Genomic DNA, 20165 nt, shown 5'->3' on the forward strand with positions numbered 1-20165 from the left:
CTAGAGAAGGAGCCGCGCCAGGGGACGAGGTAGTCACCACTGGGGGCTTGGGGCTCGACCCAACCACAGAGGAGGGAGGGGAGCCAGGGGAAGGAGTCAGAGAGGCCAAAGGAGGAGCAAGGTCGGGGCCCAATGCAGCGGAGGCTAGAGCCCGGTCTTCCAACACGGACTGACTCGGGGGCTTGGTCGCCCACCCCACGAGCCTGAGAAGGTAAACCAGAAACAGCCGAAACAGGGGTCATCATCATTACGAAAAGAAAAATTCATTCACGAATGTGCCCCCACACCCGCCATGGAGCCACAATTAGAGGCAGGACACCCAACAAGAAGCTATCGCCGATCTTGCCGGGGCCTCCTAGTGGTTTTGTCGTGAGTATACGCCCCACAAACGCCACCTTAAGAAACCGACAGTCCGTCGAGATCGGGTTCAGGGACGAAAGGGGGATTGACAATAAAAGGTTCCCCTCGCTCTCGACGTCAGGTACTACAGTTCTACGGGTGCAAGAGTATGCCTCCTCAAGCACCCGGGCGTCAAAAGAGAAGAAGTCCAAGGGAAGAACCAGAACAAGCAAAAGGTCGGCAGGAAACGGCAAGCAGATAGGAGAAGAGGGGGGGAGAAAAACGAAACAGAAGGAAAAGGTGCCCAGCAGAATTGGAGAGGACGGCAGCAGGAGCACAAGGCTAGAAAAGGACAGAGGACTGTCCCAAGGAGCATCACACTCCGGCAGCCGCCCACTAAGCCCTCACACGGCAACAACGAGCTGAGCGGGGAGGGGAAGGAGGAAAAGTCAAAGCACGACAGAGGCGAGAGGAAGGATGCTGTAAGGACCGCGCAAGATAGCGAAGACAGTAGCGATCACGGCGGTCCTGAAGAGAGAGAAAGCCAGTGTCAACAAACAAACTGAGGGCGGGAGTCGAAGAAAGGCACCAGAGCTGAGACGCAACCCAGTATGGTGCAAAGCATCAAAACGGCGAAGAGTAGGAGGAGAGGCAGAAGAGTAAGCAGGGCAACCATAATCGAGTTTAGACAGGACGAGAGAGGAGTGCAAATAGAGGAGCGTGCGCCTATCCGCTCCCCAAGAAGTATGGGACAAAACCTTAAGTAGGTTAATGGCCTTAGAGCATTCAACTCGGAGGTAAGAGATATGGGCTGACCAAGACAAACGAGTGTCAAAGACTAACCCCAAGAGCTTTGCGGAATCCCTGTACACAAGGGGATGACCATAAAGCGACAAAGAGGGACGAAGAACGACATGCTTCCGAGTAAAAGTCATAGCACAAGTCTTAGACGCAGAGAACTTGAAGCCATGATCGGTGGCCCTCTACCGTCTTAAACCTACTGGAGATGATATTGTTGGTAGGAACCCCTCTTCTGCCTCTCCATCTCAAATTGACCAGGTCCATAATTTCTTGGACTGTCTTCCCTTTAAGTTCCTCCCATTACACACTTCCCAAATACTTACTTTCATGCAGTCCCCCTTTTTTTATAGTCCACTCTCCTTCCCCAGACACCGTGTCACACGGGTATAGTCCACTCACCTTCCCCAGACACCGTGTCACACGGGTATAGTCCACTCACCTTTCCCAGACACCGTGTCACACGGGTATAGTCCACTCACCTTTCCCAGACACCGTGTCACACGGGTATAGTCCACTCACCTTTCCCAGACACCGTGTCACACGGGTATAGTCCACTCACCTTTCCCAGACACCGTGTCACACGGGTATAGTCCACTCACCTTCCCCAGACACCGTGTCACACGGGTATAGTCCACTCACCTTTCCCAGACACCGTGTCACACGGGTATAGTCCACTCACCTTTCCCAGACACCGTGTCACACGGGTATAGTCCACTCACCTTTCCCAGACACCGTGTCACACGGGTATAGTCCACTCACCTTTCCCAGACACCGTGTCACACGGGTATAGTCCACTCACCTTTCCCAGACACCGTGTCACACGGGTATAGTCCACTCACCTTCCCCAGACACCGTGTCACACGGGTATAGTCCACTCACCTTTCCCAGACACCGTGTCACACGGGTATAGTCCACTCACCTTCCCCAGACACCGTGTCACACGGGTATAGTCCACTCACCTTTCCCAGACACCGTGTCACACGGGTATAGTCCACTCACCTTCCCCAGACACCGTGTCACACGGGTATAGTCCACTCACCTTTCCCAGACACCGTGTCACACGGGTATAGTCCACTCACCTTCCCCAGACACCGTGACACACGGGTATAGTCCACTCACCTTCCCCAGACACCGTGTCACACGGGTATAGTCCACTCACCTTCCCCAGACACCGTGTCACACGGGTATAGTCCACTCACCTTCCCCAGACACCGTGTCACACGGGTATAGTCCACTCACCTTCCCCAGACACCGTGTCACACGGGTATAGTCCACTCACCTTCCCCAGACACCGTGTCACACGGGTATAGTCCACTCACCTTCCCCAGACACCGTGTCACACGGGTATAGTCCACTCACCTTCCCCAGACACCGTGTCACACGGGTATAGTCCACTCACCTTCCCCAGACACCGTGTCACACGGGTACTGTTTTAAGTTCGAACGTCTAGTTAAATACCAAGCATTTCCTGCTCAAAGTTCTCAATGTCTTCCTCATTGTGGGTGAAGACAAGGTCCTGTAGGTGTAGTGCATCTCCTCTTATCTCTTTGTCATCCTTTACCTGCTGTGTTAACAAATGTCTACAGCTTCCACTAGTGTAGCTCCCCACATGTCTTCCCAAGTATGGGGATTTCTAGAGAGGGGGGGGGGGGATAGTTGGAGGGAGAGATGGGACGGGAGTGTAAAGAAGGAGGGGGGGGGTAGGAAGAAGGGGGGGGTAGGAAGAGGGGGGGGCAAGAAGAGGGGGGAGGCAGGAAGAGGAAGAGAGGGGTACAAAGAGGGAGTGTAGGAAGGAGAGGTAGGTAGAGGGGGGAGGTAGAGAGAAGGGTAGGAAGAGAGAAGAGGGTAGGAAGAGAGAAGAGGGTAGGAAGAGAGAAGAGGGTAGGAAGAGAGAAGAGGGTAGGAAGAGAGAAGAGGGTAGGAAGAGAGAAGAGGGTAGGAAGAGAGAAGAGGGTAGGAAGAGAGAAGAGGGTAGGAAGAGAGAAGAGGGTAGGAAGAGAGAAGAGGGTAGGAAGAGAGAAGAGGGTAGGAAGAGAGAAGGGGGTAGGAAGAGAGAAGGGGGTAGGAAGAGAGAAGGGGGTAGGAAGAGAGAAGGGTAGGAAGAGAGAAGGGTAGGAAGAGAGAAGGGTAGGAAGAGAGAAGGGTAGGAAGAGAGAAGGGGAGGAAGAGAGAAGGGTAGGAAGAGAGAAGGGTAGGAAGAGAGAAGGTTAGGAAGAGAGAAGGGTAGGAAGAGAGAAGGGTAGGAAGAGAGAAGGGTAGGAAGAGAGAAGGGTAGGAAGAGAGAAGGGTAGGAAGAGAGAAGGTTAGGAAGAGAGTAGAGGGTAGTAAGTAACTCCCTGTTAAGGATAAAGAAACACAAGTGATATGACCATTTTATTTAAAAAAAGGTTGCATTATCACATTTTGGTTATGTAAAAAGAGCCCAAAAAATTTAAATTAAAATGTTGCAAAAAGATAAATTTCATACAACACACATAATAGGTTTTCATCTAAGAAAATAAAAATAAAAATCCAGCTATTACCATAAATTATATATCCACACACCTCATACCAATCATAACACAGCATCTTTAGCAAACTGTGGGAGAATAACAAGAGATAAATGCAAAATATATAGTTTTTCCTCAATTTGAGCCGAGGTAGCCAAGTACCTTCTGATAAGAGCTAGCCTAAGCAACGAGCACATGGTCTCGACAGCAAGTCGTGTCGTTAAAAGTTACATGTAGAATATATGATGCTCAACCTGTAATATACAATATTTTGCAGTTTCCTTCCTTCCTTCCTTCCCACGATACCTCTGCCTCAACGGTACACCATATGTTGTTCTGACAACAGTAATCCATACAGGGCGATTAAAAAATATGCAATGGTTGTTTTTTTTTGGCTGCACTCAATATCCAGCTCATATAAAAAATTATCCAAACCATTTTTACATTTATTATCAGGTACAAGTACATGAGGGAGGGAATAGCTCATCAAAAACCGACTAAAAAATGTCTACTCCATAAAAAGACAGCAGATATCACCGTTCAGCAAATTGATAAAAAAAACGTGTCCAAATGACAAATCAAAATCATCTTCACATTACAGTATCTAGAAATAAAACGCTAAGTTTGTGTACACCAAAACAAACAAGGTATTAAAATTTGCTGGTGGACAAAAGATCGAACATACTCACAAAAGTTGAGTAATTGTGAATATCACAAAATTTCAGACGGACGGACGGATCCAAAAATCTTCACTAAATTACACAGGTCAAATTTAAAATATTAAAAAATTAGGAGGGACATAAAAGAATAGCTTGAAACTTCAGTGCATCATTTTCCATGGGCTGGAGAGAGACCTTCACAAGACTGAAAAGACGAATCTCTTGCATCACAGGCACACTACAACTCTCAGATTTCCAAACTAGAGTTAAAGAACCCATTCCTTTACTTTTGGAATACTGCATACCCTCAAGAGGCAGTTTGTCAGTATACACTCTCTTGATGACCCCAAGTTGAAGCACAAGAACATCAAAAGCACGATCCAAAATAGCAATGACCATCCCCTCTTCTTCTAATACTTTGACCTGTCTGATAAAGAGAGACAAGTAAAGATCACTACTCATTTCTTGCAAAATCTTTGATGCCTGTTTTCTGTCGTTGCAATGTTCAGCTATTTTCTGAATGGTACCAGAGTCCCGTGAAGGTGGTCTGTATCTATTACTATCTACGCTTGCTGCAAGAACACGATGAACCATCAGGTCAGCATAACGACGAATTGGAGATGTAAAGTGAGTATAAAGAGGTACGTTTAGCGCATAATGCCGGTACTGGGATGAGTCTGCAAAACTACCTGGGCAAAAATACCGAGCAAACTGCATGGGCTTACTGCACATGGATGTAATAACTTGCAGCCTTCCGGCAGTATATTCATCTTGGCCAGCATACTGAATAATTGACTTATTAAGTGCCCCTGCACTAGAAATATCTAAGTGAATACCTGCTTCCTTTAAAGCATTTGCAGCAAACAACATAGGATTCTCTAGCGGAGGAGGGTGACGCCTCAACACTGAGATGGATGATAGTGAATTGAATATCTTGTGAGCAACAGCCATGTTTGCAAGCAACATAAATTCTTCAATCAGTCGATTACTATCCTTTTGTTCATAAACATAGAAGCCATTAGGCATGTGTGTTTCATTATCAAGATTAAATGCAATTTTAACTTGATCTAATCGTAAGGCACCATCTTGGAACCTCTTTTTCCTAAGATTTACTGCTATTGACTGAAGATCATTGACCACTTTGCTAATATCTTTAGACTTATAAGGTCCTGTAACTTTTGGAATCTCTTCCTCAGACCACTTTTTATTTGGGTTTTCAATCATACTTTGTGCATGTTCATATGACAATTTAACACACGATCGAATAACAGTACGACCAAACCATTCGCCAACAACCTCACCACTTGGACGAAGTTCCCATATAACTGAGAATGCCAGACGATCTTCTCCTGGGTTTAACGAGCATAGATGTTCACAGAGGACCCGTGGTAACATGGGAATTACCTGAAAGTAAAATAAAAATTAGATAATTTAACTCTTGACCAGTGTAATTGTAAATATACAATTTTAGTCTACCTGCAAGGCACACAGTTTATATATAATTTTTAAAGTACGGTGTAAGGTTTAAGTCCTGCAGCTACACAGGGTTCACATCAGCTTTCTCAGGGCACCAGTAAACAGCCACCATTAAAAAAAAAAAAAAAATTGTGGATACTGTTCCCGGGTGTGAAAGCCTCGGTACTGAGCGAGCAACCAAGGCTGGCGCACGCAGCATGAGCTCACAGCACTGCTGCTCAGCTTGTGACCACAGCATCACCTAAAAATGTCAAATATATGTATGTAACTGGTATTATTTAGCCATGATAGTACAGTATTACAGAAGATCCCTGACTGTGATAAAAATGACCAGGATTCAGATAATAGCAGGATTGTGGTGATAATTAGCGCTGTGTGTAATATGGTGGGAGGAGTAATGTTGAGGGAGGGAGGTAGCGTCATCTGCTGACTGTGTGGCCACCTGATATCGTCTGCATTCACCATACCAGCTCAGTGGTTCTCTATGAACACAAATGTAGATACAGTACTTATATATATAAAGTGTGTATTAGTGTAATAACAGCAAAAGGATTATGTTAGGAGGAGCCATTTTGGTGAGGGAGGTGGCATCATAAGTGTAAGGGTGACCACTAAGCTCTTTGGGCACCATACCACCTTAGTTTTAGTTATGGTGAATAAAACATGTAGATACTGTACTTTTATATAATGTGTGTATATAGTGTAATAACACCACAAATAGCTTGGTTGGAGGAGGAATGTTAGCAAGTCTGGCCCTGAACGAGTGAGGCAGCTTCAGCTGACTGAGGTAACCTCTGTTATTGTCTGCTCTCACCATACCAGCTTAGTTGTACAGTTATGGTGAACAAAACATGTAGATACTGTACCTATATTACACTATACACACACTTTATATATATATAACACCACAAACAAGATGGTTGGAGGAGGAATGTTGCCGAGTGAGGTGTTGTTGAGAGAAAGAAGTTGGCAGCGTTGGCTGGCTGGTTTGTGGCGGCCTCTCCTCGATGTTCTGACTCACCATATCAACTTAGTGGTTCGTTATGGTGAACAAAACATGCAGAAAATTATAAATATCCTGTGTATATAGTGTAAAAACAGCAAAACTATTTGCTTATTGTTTTATGAACATAATTGAATCATTAATATGCACACCATAATTTTGAGTATAGCAATGAATCACACATTTTATTATATAAATATATCACACTACACATAATTGAATAATAGTACTGCAAAAAAAAGTAAAAGAAAAATCAGAGACATTGAAATAATTAGGTAATAATATCTTTGCTGCAACTCACACCTGACAGCTCGGGCAGAACTGACCACCTCCAACAATTGCTCTGTCAACGCCTCAATTTTCCCAGACTGTCTCGCCCTAATGCAGCCAAAATATGTCGCCTACAATTTTTTTCCCGTGTCAGGTAACACAAATATACACTTTTATTAGAGAAATTTATTTTTAATTTTTTTTATTTCATGCACCTGGGTGTGTTGGAGGCTATAATCACAAGAACAGCTCAGGGAATAAGGCCCAACGCGAACCCCGAGAGCCCCACTTCTATGCAGAGCAAACACTGTGGCAATCGGACGAAGAAGGAACCAGGGACGCCACCAACCTGAAAACTGGCACTACAGGCCCCACCCCAACCAAACGAGTTCCAAGCCCTGGCAGGACTCTTCCGGGAGGGCCAGGAGCAACCCCTCGGGAAAACCAAACATATCTGAAATAGGCCGGCAACTAGCCGAAGCCACCAACAGAAACAAAAGACGACAAACTGGCAGAGCAGACTGGAGATCCAAGGCACAAGCCAAATTCAACGAGAGAGCCAACACAGCCAGTTGACATGCAAGACAAAGGTGAAAACCATGGAAACCGCCTCTCAGAGAATCGGCAAAATAGCGTAGGTAAGGCAGATGACGCAGAAGCAGCCAAGGGGGACCCCCCCACCCTACGACCTTGCATCTTCCGAAAGCCAATCCAAAGACAGCTCCAAAAGACCGAAGAATCGCAAGACAGAAGACAAGTTACTGCGAGTCCGCATGTCCCTGGACATCAAAGCAGCCAAAAGAGTGGGAACCCGAGCATGAAGCTGCACAAGACCAACATTACGAGGAAGCACAGGGTGAAGAGGCACTCATTGATAAACTCAAGAGAGCCCCCACCCCCAAGAACACCTGCAACACCGTGGTACCCTCCCGCCACTCAAGTGTGCAGATACGACAAAAGCCTCACCAAGCCCTAAAAGAAAAGAAAGGAAACGTTGCCAGTCAAGAAGACTCTGGGGCCCTGGAACACACCTAATGGGGGAAGAAAAACCGAACTCAAAGGAGGCCGGAGCCATCACCAAGGCGTAAACCGGATCCCACAGGAAGAAAGGGCCGAGAGCCGCCTGAACCTCTGCAGAGAAAAACTGGGAGGAAGAAAACCACTAGAAGGACAAATCTGATGAACCCAAAGCCACCCGGAAACGAATTCCCCCCACCCAACTAAAACTCAAAGGGAAGGATGGTACAAGGAACCAAGCAGGGTCAAATGAAACATAAGCTCCACTCGAACCCCTTCCCCCAGAAAATGTCATTGAAGGCACAGGGGCAAAGTTCTCATCCATGCTCACCACCCCAGAAGGAAAGGAGTCCATGAAAAAAGCTTCAAAGAAGGGAGTCGACTGAAAAGACTTTGAAGCCTCAAAGACTGAAGCCTCAGCGGGAAGAAGAAACTTGACCACCTGGTCGTATCGGAAGGGGCAGCCCCTGAAGCCACCCGAGCCTCCCCCTAGCTAAGCCCCACCCTGACACCGAAACTCAAGAGGTTTGGGAGCTGGTAGCAGAAGGGGGAGAAAAAAAGGCAAACACACCAACCTGGGAATGAAGAGGGGGGGGGGGGGGGGTATGGCCAAGTGGCCAATGCCCCGAAAGCCCAAGCAGGACAGCTCCAGGATGTCCAAACGGACACACAACCTGGCATGTTGCATCAGAGAAACGGTTATGCAACGCAACCGCTGCCTGATCCCCCAGAATATCCGATAGGGAAGGAGTGAAGAGAAGCACAAGCGGAGACAATTTTAGTGTAACTACCTGCACGGCAAACATTTTATATTTACAGTGGTACCTTGGAATACGAGTGTCCCTGTATACGAGTTTTTCGGAATATGAGCAGGATTTGCTCGGAAAATTTACATCGGAATACGAGTGTGTTGATACGCATACAGGCCGACTAGTGTGTGGTAGCACAGCAATCGCGCCTCAGTTTACCAGTGACTATCCTGCCTGAATTTTTCACAATGTTTTACAGTTTTTTGTCGGATTTTTGGCCATTTGAGCATAAAAGTTATTATATATCCTGCCATGGGTCCCAAGAAAGCCAGTAGTAAGATTCAACCTAAGAAAATAGTTGTGAGTAGAGGCAGTAGAGGATGTCCCTTCTTCATTAAGAAAATGTGTGAAGTATGGGAAGAACTGCAGTGGGTTGGGGTAGCTGGACGAAGTCTTGCTGGTTTTCTTTGTGGGAGAGTTCTTTTGCACTTTTCAACCAGGCAGTACAGTAGTCTGTTTTGATTTGCCTGCCTTTCTAGGTGCCTTCCCTGGTCGATGGCAAGAGGACATACTTTACAAGTAAAGTGTTCATGGGCCATTGCTCCCTGCATCTCTCTGAGGGGGGCCAGGTTCTAGCTCATGGTCCCCGGTAGGCATATAAAGAACATTGCGACCATATGGCACTCAAGTAGCATGGCACCTGATCAGCAAGACAGCTTCAGGGAGCCAATGGGGCTCCCCACAGAAAAGGTGGATATTTGATTTTACAAATCTTGCAAAAACAAATGCAAGATTTGTTTCTCAGATTTGAAGTTCGAGTCAATTTACTGCATTAATTCATTATAATTTTATTCTTCATAAAATTCATATTATTCATTATAATGTTATCCTTCACATCTGCACTTATGTTTTAAAAAAATCGCTCGCATATTAAAGCATAGGTACTAATACTGTATATATGCATCTCTTGTTGCATTAAGTTCCTTAACAAGTGACTGCCGCTATACAGAACAAGGAAACACTGATATTGATGCATTACCATCATATTAGTTTAATGCAGCATAGTGCAGTGGTTAAGGAAAAGCTTCGAAAGAATAATTAATATAACTACTTTTTGAGTGAGGTAGACACTGGTAGCCCGACTGGATGCAATTTCGTCGAGCAGAGTTCCCTCGGGTATGAAGTAGCTAACATCAGCAATGTGGACTCCCACTCGGTAGTTCCCTGATGGTAGCGGCAGACAAGACACTGCATCATCAAGATCCCTTGCAGTAGAAGGGTCGATGGTGAAGATGCACTCATCCCTCAGGTCGGTGCGAGACTTAATTTCCTGAAAGGAATACAAAAAATATATCAATATCAGTATTATTACATATTTCCACTTTCATGGGGTTAGGAGGCAATAACCAGGAAAGGAGGTAAAGTATTGCAAGGAATAATGCCTCTCCATAATTTGGGGGGGAGAGGAGAGGGGGGGAGGGGTAGGGGAGAGGAGAGGGGGGGAGGGGTAGGAGAGGCACTCCATCCTCCGAATTGACAGTTTTAATACTAGTGTAATAAGTACATTTCCTGACTATCATACATAGTACATAATTGCACTTATGGGGCTGTTACATTTACCCCCCCCCCCATTTAATTCTCCTCGTTTTCTGTTAAGACACTCAGAATTTTAGGATGAAGTCTTAAAGTTCAATTCGCTATACCGACGTTTTAAATATGAGGAATTTTTTTTCAGTTTTATTAAAAAATAGATTTTATACAAAATTTGAAAATATCCTGAGTTACCTTACAATTTATTGACATATTTTATAGTTTTGTTATATTTGTTTTATAAAACTGTAATATCAATATAGCTATAGGTTAAGTAGTAATTGTAATCAAGAAGCAATAAAATGCTTATCTTCAAAAACTAAGATGGTTAGGTTAGGGGGGGAGGAGGAGAGGGTTAGGGGGGGGGGGGAGTAGGAGGAGGAGAGGGTTAGGGGGGGAGGAGGAGAGGGTTAGGGGGGGAGGAGGAGAGGGTTAGGGGGGAAGGAGGAGAGGGTTAGGGGGGAAGGAGGAGAGGGTTAGGGGGGAAGGAGGAGGAGGAGAGGGTTAGGGGGGAGGAGAAGAGGGTTAGGGGGGAGGAGGAGAGGGTTAGGGGGAGAAGGAGAGGGTTAGGGGGAGGAGGAGAGGGTTAGGGGGGAGGAGGAGAGGGTTAGGGGGAGGAGGAGAGGGTTAGGGGGGAGGAGGAGAGGGTTAGGGGGGGGAGGAGGAGAGGGTTAGGGGGGGGAGGAGGAGGAGGAGAGGGTTAGGGGGGGGGGAGAAGGAGGAGAGGGTTACGGGGGGGGAGGAGGAGAGGGTTAGGGGGGGGAGGAGGAGGAGGAGGAGAGGGTTAGGGGGGGAGGAGGAGGAGAGGGTTAGGGGGGGAGGAGGAGGAGGAGAGGGTTAGGGGGGAGGAGGAGGAGGTTAGGGGAGGAAGAGGAGGAGGAGAGGGGTAGGGGGGGGGGGGGAGGAGGAGGAGAGGGGTAGGGGGGGAGGAGGAGGAGAGGGGTAGGGGGGGGAGGAGGAGGAGAGGGGTAGGGGGGGGAGGAGGAGGAGAGGGGTAGGGGGGGGAGGAGGAGGAGAGGGGTAGGTGGGGAGGAGAAGGAGGAGAGAGGTAGGGGAGGAGGAGAAGGAGGAGAGGGGTAGGGGAGGAGGAGAGGGGTAGGGGGAGAGGAGGGGTAGGATGAGGAGAGGGGTAGGAGAGGAGATGGAGAAAGGGGAGTGAATGAGAGTGTAAGAGACCTGGACATTGCCAGGTACCTCAGCAGACAGAGTCGGAACAATAGATATCTTAAGTCTTCAACTCCAACCCTTTATGACTCTCTCTAATCAAGGATTTGATTAGACTGTGTTCCTTCCTGAATTTCAACATGCTAAATAACTTTCACACAAGCACCTCTCTTGTCCAAGCAATTCCAATTATTTACCACTCTCACCGAATGTAAATATTGCCTTGCATTCCTCTGGATCATCTGGGTTTCCAACTCCACCTGTAAGCATTAACATTATTCATCTTTCTCTCAATGTTCTTAAATGTAGTTCTTAAGACTGTCGTCATAGCCCATTTTTCTTATAATCTACTCACCTAATTGTGCTTGCAGGGATTGAGCTTTGGCTCTTTGGTCCCGCCTCTCAACTGTCAATCAACTGGTGTACAGATTCCTGAGCCTACTGGGCTCTATCATATCTACATTTGAAACTGTGTATGGAGTCAGCCTCCACCACATCACTTCCTAGTGCATTCCATTTATTAACTACTCTGACACTGAAAAAATTCTTTCTAACGTCTCTTGTGGCTCATCTGAGTACTATATATTGTTAAAGTTCAATATACTTTTGGAGGGAAACAATAATTTACCTGATTACAATATGAAATTACTCATCTTGTAAATCTTGCCACCTATCAGAGTACAAATACAAATTCAAGCACAGGCCCCCATATCCAGACACAGCTGTTGGACTGAAGTGCACAGCAGTTGCGGTATGACCACCCACATGAACACACTGACCATGTCCTCCTCCCATAACCTCTTGGATTGAGAGGCAGCAGCTGGTCACAGGTCAAGTTTTCACTCCCTGGGATTTCTCTCATTTAAAACAATTATAAATGAATGCCAGAAACATAGTACAAGGTATACTATTTAAACTGATTAGGTAGAATAAAAAAATGACCCAAAATGGATGACCATGAGACTAAGGAACCTTATGGGGAAATAAGAACACTATGTAAGCATATAACACCAATGGTACTTGCAGCATGCACTAAAGACAACCGAGACATAATGGAGCTCGAGAAGCTTGAGAATCTGTAAACCAGTAGATTGACGGTTGAGAGGCGGGACCAAAGAGCAAAAGCTCAACCCCCACAAGCACAACTAGGCGAGTACAGTGCTCCACACAACCATCACAAGCTTGGTCAATCTTTTCCACCTCACTCATGTTTTTTTAAGCACTATATTTCCATCACAAAACAACTTTACTGACCTAATAATATTTTACACATCCTACTGTACATCTTTCCTAAAAGCATTCATATAATAAAAAAAAAAACTATCTAAAAAGACTAACAAGGCCAAGAAGACAAGCAGTACAAATCAACTTGATAAACTCACTTGCAGAGGGATAGACCAAGGCAGGGATGGAAGGTCTTGTAACACCGTGTCTGGGAATTCTGCGTAATCTACACCATATTCTAATAGCATGGCCTCTGTTTCAGCCTCAACATCCCCAATGGCACCCACATCACGCACTAGTTCTCTGAAATATTGCAACTCCAATAAGATATATAGAGCAGTATGTTAACTAGGAAAAAAGCAGAACAAAATAAAATCAAACTATTTCTTACATCTCAACTCTCATGCAGCTTTTCTCGCACATGCAAAATGCCAAGTTGTTCTAACACATCCTTATTACCACATCCCACCTGCTACCTCTTGTGAAATAAAACAAACCTTTGCTAATGCATTCAAAAATCAACTATCTCCCACTGTTCAAATTAGATAGGGGTACAATGGTGGTGTATTTACTTTAGTTGCATCCATGGATAGTGATATTTAGCTCTTGATTTGTTTCCATTTTCTCTCTGAGGCCCCCCTCCCTCCCCCCACTCTTTGTTTCACTGTCCAATGCCCCTTCTTGAGGTTATCTTGAGCAATGCCCCTTCTTGAGGTTATCTTGAGCAATGCCCCTTCTTGAGGTTATCTTGAGCAATGCCCCTTCTTGAGGCTATCTTGAGCAATGCCCCTTCTTGAGGTTATCTTGAGCAATGCCCCTTCTTGAGGTTATCTTGAGATGATTTTGGGGCTTTAGTGTCCCCGCGGCCCGGTCCTCGACCAGGCCTCCACCCCCCAGGAAGCAGCCCGTGACAGCTGACTAACACCCAGGTACCTATTTTACTGCTAGGTAACAGGGGCATAGGGTGAAAGAAACTCTGCCCATTGTTTCTTGCCGGCACCCGGGACCACAGGATCACAAGTCCAGCGTTCTGTCCGCTCGGCCGACCGGCTTCCTTCAGATGGAAAGTCTTCAACTATCTATTTCCCTCGATACCTTACACATTGTGATCATGCTGCCTCTTGCTCCTCTCTCTTCCAGCACTATTCGACTTTCTTTTAAGACTGTCCTTATTGCCAGCCTCTTTAATCTGGTACTTGCCTCTGCCCAGTTTTGGAGTCTCAATGGTGTTCTCAGGCTTTATCAAAATTGGGTTATCATGCTGATGCAGCATGGGTTATGTCATTAGCTTTTGTGCCTATGTCATCATTAAATTGCTGCTCTCTTGACTATGCTGTACTCATTACTAGCTCTCTACAGTGCTTTCCTATTCTCAAAACAAAGGTCTCTCACTGTTTCATGCCTCCTACCAAACTAAGTCAGTCATACTGTACTCTGTAGCTTAGTTGAACTCGCTAAAAATAAAAGCGTACTGTATCACACAACATTAAAATGTAGAAGTGCTATACAATTGCAAAATAAAAAAATCCATCATTATACCTCATCAAACCCTCTTTCACATCCTTGGACATGTAAGTAATGAATTAAGTCACTGTGATAGTTCATTCCTCACACCTGAGCAAAACTGATATCACTAGTGCTAGCTTTGCCATGTCAATATCCACAATTAAGCAATATTCATCCTTACAAAGATATTTCTAATTCTGAGGCACTTTCATACAGAAACTGGCTCTTGCTAAGTAATATCAGCTGGCTATGGATACCAAATTCCACAAGTACAAACCCTATTTGCTGCTACTTTCAGAATATCAGATAAGCAGGACAAAATTAAATGCTTTCTAGCTTGTGCTAAATTCTAGGAAAATTATACCTGATAAGCCAATGTTATACTAAATTTTAAATTACAGTTAAGAGGTACTTTTTAAGAATACTAAAAAGGCCATAAAACTATAATGAAAATTTAACTAAAAAACACTACTTACCCTAAAGCAAATTTAGGCTCCTTCCATTGAACAATTTTACACAAGAAAATTCTCTTGTCATAATCTTGATGTCTGGCGAAGAAGTCTGGCGGACACTGTCGCATGGGCACCTTCATGCGTGGAATGCGGTGATCACTTGGTGCAAAGAATGCGAAGTTTGGGTTCTTGTCTCCAAAGAGCTTCAATGTTCCAGCGCCCATCCGTGTGTGTTTTCTTTCCAATAAGTAAACAACTCGGGCTGTCCGTTGAACAAATTTATCCCAATTTTTGAGTCTCTGAACTTGCACTACTGTTAGTCCTTTGTGGTTATTTTTTCCAGAATTTTGTCTGATAGTCTGTTCACTCAAAATATTTTTGTCCATCTGCAAAATGCCTTGCCTATTTTTCTTACCCTCTGTTGGTCTAATAAAATGAACCATTTCAGAAGCAATGTTTTCACCTCTATAATTACTTGGCTCATTAGGTGTACTTTTAACTGAAGTCTTGTTGTATGCTTTCTTGGGGTACCTAGGCCCTTGGTGGCTTCTCCCTACATCCTCGTATGTGCTGCTTGCCTGCCCACAAGCCTCAAGACTTGACACTCTGCTGGGCTCTCCGTGATACCCGACATTTGGTAAAGACGACAAAAGCTGCTCTGAAACGGTTTTATTCTTCTTGCCTCGAGCCTTTATATTACAACCAATTGCGGAAGATTTAATGCACGTGGGATTGTTCGTTGCCGATTCGCATTTATCACGTTTTAATGTGATTTGGTCAAGTCCAACAATTATAGCGTCCTGATCATTGACATCTTTCTGATGACTCAACTTGGCTACTCCAGTCATTAATGTTTCTTCCTTCGAGGTATCATCACCCTGTAAAGATTCTGTGTTTATGGTTAAAATATCAGCTTTCTTTGTATTCACAGTACTTGCATCCTGGCCACTGTTCGTCACACTATTTACAACGTTGGCACTCGACACCACCTCCTCACTTATATCAATTTTCAAATTAAAATTTGCAGATTCCTGTTTTATAAAACCCAGTTTATCAATGCTGCTAATTTCCTTTATATCAGCAGCTAAAAGGGTAGAGTCCTGTTGCCCGGCTTTCATCATCTCGCAAGTCACGTCAACTATCTGACGAGTGTCACTGGAACAGCCTTGTGCAATGTCCTGTTTCTCTTGTTCTTTTTGAAAAGCCTCCCACTGAGCTTGGATAAAACTCTGATCTTCCCGATTTCTGTCATAATCAAGAATTTCACTACATCCACTCTCATCGTCTGTCAGCTCACACTCACTAAGCTGATCTGGAGGAACAACAACAACTCTGGATTTTACTTTATCAGCTTTTATCTCGTCATCCGAATCACTCCGACACACGGCAACCAAATCTTGCTCCGAATTTAAAATTAAAATTTCATCGGCAACTTCGACGCAAGCGTTCATTTCAAGAACCATTTCCACAGTGACATCGTCCAATTCCTGTTCCTCCTTATCTTTAGATACGACTGCATCTTTGGTCTGCGTGTCAAGAGTTTTTGAAATTTCTGTCCCATCCTGTTCCCTTTCGGGTTTCCTTCTGCCTTTCTTCTTTCCCCGCCCCCCTCGTCTCTTCTTCTTTCCCGCTGCCTTGGCAGAGTTGGCTCCAGCTTCTTGAGCTTCCAATTCTTCCTCCACCACCACATCACTATCACACTGTTCAAGATGGACTTTAGCGACACTTAATATTCCTGTATTAGCTTTTTCTCCTGGCTCTCTCGTTTTTCTTTGATCAAAAGGTGTGACGTTAGTGTTAATAGATAAAGGGTTATATGAAGAAGCAGTGTTGGCAACTGAAGCAGTTATATTGGACTCCAACAAACTATATACAATACGTTTTTCTTCTTGATGGTTTTCTAGGTATTCATCTAATATATCATAGAGCACCTGAAAAGCAAATAAAAAATATTAACGTTCGCTTTATAAATATAATGACAGTAGTAAATATCTAAATTGTTACAAATAATGAATGTGAAAATAACTTTCTTCAAGGAGATTTACAAAAAAAATAATACACAACATGAAGAAAATACAAAATACAGAGCAGGAAGCTTTGCTTGGCTCTACCCAGCAACCTGCTAGTGGGATAGAAAATGTCAACAATCAAACAAAAACTGTTCTAAACTGTCTGCCTGACAATTAAGTGGCCTAGCTAACACAAAGCAGCCAATACAGTATTCAGATTACATTTTTGTGAACAACAGTAAAGGTAGATTGAGCCAGGGGGGGGGGGGGGGGGGAGACAATTGATTGGTGCAAAATATGCAGAGATTCAAGGTACATAGGGAGAGTCTGGAGTATACCTGCAGAAGGTTCTACTCCCCACTCCCGGCCTGGACCTGTGAGAGCTTGGAGCGGCCCGCAGGCTACATATCCTCACAGCCCGGTAGGTCCGGCACTTTTAGAAGAAAATTATCTCGTTTTCTCTTGATGTCCACGGTTGTTCCGGAAATATTGCTTATACTCGCTGGGAAGATGTTGAACAACAGTGGACCTCTGATGTTTGTTTATACAGTGTTCTCTGATTGTGCCTATGGCACCTCTGCTCTTCACTGGCTCTCTTCTGCATTTTCTTCCATGTCGTTCACTTCAGTACAGTACTGTATGTTATTTTACTGTGTAGATTTGGGACCTGGCCCTCCAGTATTTTCTACGTGTATATTATTTGATATCTATCTCATCTCCTTTCTAGTGAGAGCATTTGGAGAGCTTTGAGACGATCCCAATAATTTAGGTGCTTTATCGCTATCTATTCGTTACATATGTGTTATCTGTACTCCCTCTATTTCAGCAATATCTCATACTCTGAAGGGAAAAGTGAGTACTGAGCAGTACACAAAATGGGACAGCACAAGTAATTTGAAGAGTACAACCATTGTGATGGGATCCCTGGATTTGAAAGTTTTCGTAATCCATCCTATCATTTTTCCGGCTGACACAATATTTGCTTGGTTATGCTTCCTAAACGTTAGGTCGTCAGACATCATTATTCCCAAATCCTTTACATGCTGCTTTCCTACTACGGGCACATTTGGTTGGTTTTTATACCCTGTATTATGTTTAAGGTCCTCATTTTTACTGAGGACCAGATACTCCAGATACCCGAGTATCTGGAGTTTGTCACCATTAAACATGTTATTTTCTGTTGCCCAGTCAAAAACTTTGAAAAACTACAACCAAATATTTATAATGTCTTTGACAGAAGTAATTTTCATGCTTATTTTTGTGTCATCTACAAAGGATGATATGAAGCTGTGACTTGTATTTTTGTCTATAACTGATATGAGAATAGGGAAAAGAAGTGGTGCAAGGACTGTTCCCTGAGGTAGAGCTTTTAATTGTACTTTCATTATTTTATATGGTTGACTGTTACTCTGTGGTCTGTACAACAGAAAACTAAGTATTCAGCGTCCTACTTTACCAGTTATTCCCATTGACCTCATTTTGTGTGCTATCACTCCATAGTCACAGTTATCGAATGCCTTTGTGAAGTCCATGTATACTACATCTGCATTCCGTTTTTCTTCTAATGTCTCAGTGACTTTGTCGTACCTACTTGATGGGGTTTTGGGAGTTCTTCTACTCCCCAAGGCCAGGCTCGACTTGTGAGAGCTTGGTCCACCAGGCTGTTGCTTGGAGCGGCCCGCAGGGCCACATACCCACCACAGCCCGATTGATCCAGAACTTCTCTTAGAAAACAGTCCAGTTTTCTCTTGAAGATGTCCACGGTTATTCCTGCAATATTTCTTATAGTCGCTGGGAGGACGTTGAACAACCGCGGACCTCTGGTGTTTATACAGTGCTCTCTGATTGTGCCTATGGCACCTTTGCTCTTCACTGGTTCAATCTTGCATTTTCTTCCATATCGTTCACTCCAGTATGTTGTTATTTTACTGTGTAGATTTGGGACCTGACCCTCCAGTATTTTCCATGTGTATATTATTTGGTATCTCTCTCGTCTTCTTTCTAGAGAGTACATTTGGAGAGCTTTGAGATGATCCCAATAATTTAGGTGTTTTATCTCGTGTATGCGTGCCGTATATGTTCTCTGTATTCCCTCTATTTCAGCAATCTCTCCTGCTCTGAAGGGGGAAGCGAGTACTGAGCAGTACTCGAGACAGGACAACACAAGTGACTTGAAGAGTACAACCATTGTGATGCAACCCGTTCTCACACTTTCTTACGGTCAATATTGACTTATTAAATACGTGCATGCGAGACATACTAAACATATTAGTTTACCTTGAAAAGTTTCATAGAAAACACCGACCTTACCTAACCGTTTTAGTATGTTAAGATAAGCATCATATTGCTTCGTAATTACAATTATTACTTAACCTATACCTATAATAGGTTAAGTAATTACAATTATTACTCAATTACAATTATTTATTGACAATTATTAACTTTATTATTATTATTAATTATAATAATTATTATTAATTATAAACATAATTACAATTATTACTTAACCTATACCTATAATAGGTTAAGTAATAATTGTAATTATGAAGCAATAAGATGCTTATCTTAACATACTAAAAAGGTTAGGTAAGGTCGGTGTTTTCTATGAAGCTTTTCCAGGTGAACTAATATGTTAAGTATGTCACATATGCACGTATTTAATAAGTCAATATTGACTATACGAAAGTGCGAGAACGGGTTGTGTGATGGGATCCCTGGATTTCAAAGTTCTCATAATCCATCTTATCAGTTTTCTGGCTGACACGATATTTGCTTGGTTATGCTCCCTAAACGTTAGATCGTCGGACATCATTATTCCCAAATCCTTGACATGCTGTTTTTCTACTATGGGAAGATTCGATTGTGTTTTGTACCCTGTATTATGTTTCAGATCCTCATTTTTGCCGTACCCGAGTACCTGAAATTTATCACTGTTAAGGACACCCAGTGACGGTGTGTACAGACCATAATCCCCAAGTTTTCCTGAGGAAAATGAAGCATAATCATCATGTTATTTTCTGCTGCCCAATCAAAAATTTTGTTGACATCTGCTTGTAGTTTTTCAATGTCTTCAGCAGAGGTAATTTTCATGCCGATTTTTGTGTCATCTGCAAAGGATGACACGAAGCTGTGACTTGTATTTTTGTCTATATCAGATATGAGAATAAGGAACAGTAGCGGTGCAAGGACTGTACCTTGAGGTACAGAGCTTTTAACATCGCTTGGACTCGATTTTATCTGATTGACTGTTACTCTTTGTGTTCTGTTCGACAGAAAATTGAGTATCCAGTGTCCTACTTTTCCAGTTTTCCCATTGACCTCATTTTGTGAGCTATCACCCCATGGTCGCATTTGTCGAACGCCTTTGCAAAGTCTGTGTATACAACATCTGCATTTTGCTTTTCTTCTAGGGCTTCT

At 43.9% G+C, this 20165-nt stretch overlaps 1 protein-coding gene across 1 annotated transcript in view; it reads right to left on the minus strand.

Annotated features, from left to right (window-relative positions):
- Positions 1 to 3500: 3500 nt before the first annotated feature.
- Positions 3501 to 20165, minus strand: part of LOC123768091 (uncharacterized) — a gene marked incomplete at its 5' end in the record, with an annotated part of 65506 nt that continues 48841 nt past the window's right edge. Inside the window, 4 exon segments of the mRNA XM_045758386.2 lie at positions 3501 to 5692; positions 9915 to 10133; positions 12940 to 13084; positions 14764 to 16670. Coding sequence (XP_045614342.2) covers positions 4418 to 5692; positions 9915 to 10133; positions 12940 to 13084; positions 14764 to 16670 — 3546 coding nt within the window.

Source organism: Procambarus clarkii, chromosome 59, assembly GCF_040958095.1.
Source record: "Procambarus clarkii isolate CNS0578487 chromosome 59, FALCON_Pclarkii_2.0, whole genome shotgun sequence".
NCBI lineage: Eukaryota > Metazoa > Arthropoda > Malacostraca > Decapoda > Cambaridae > Procambarus > Procambarus clarkii.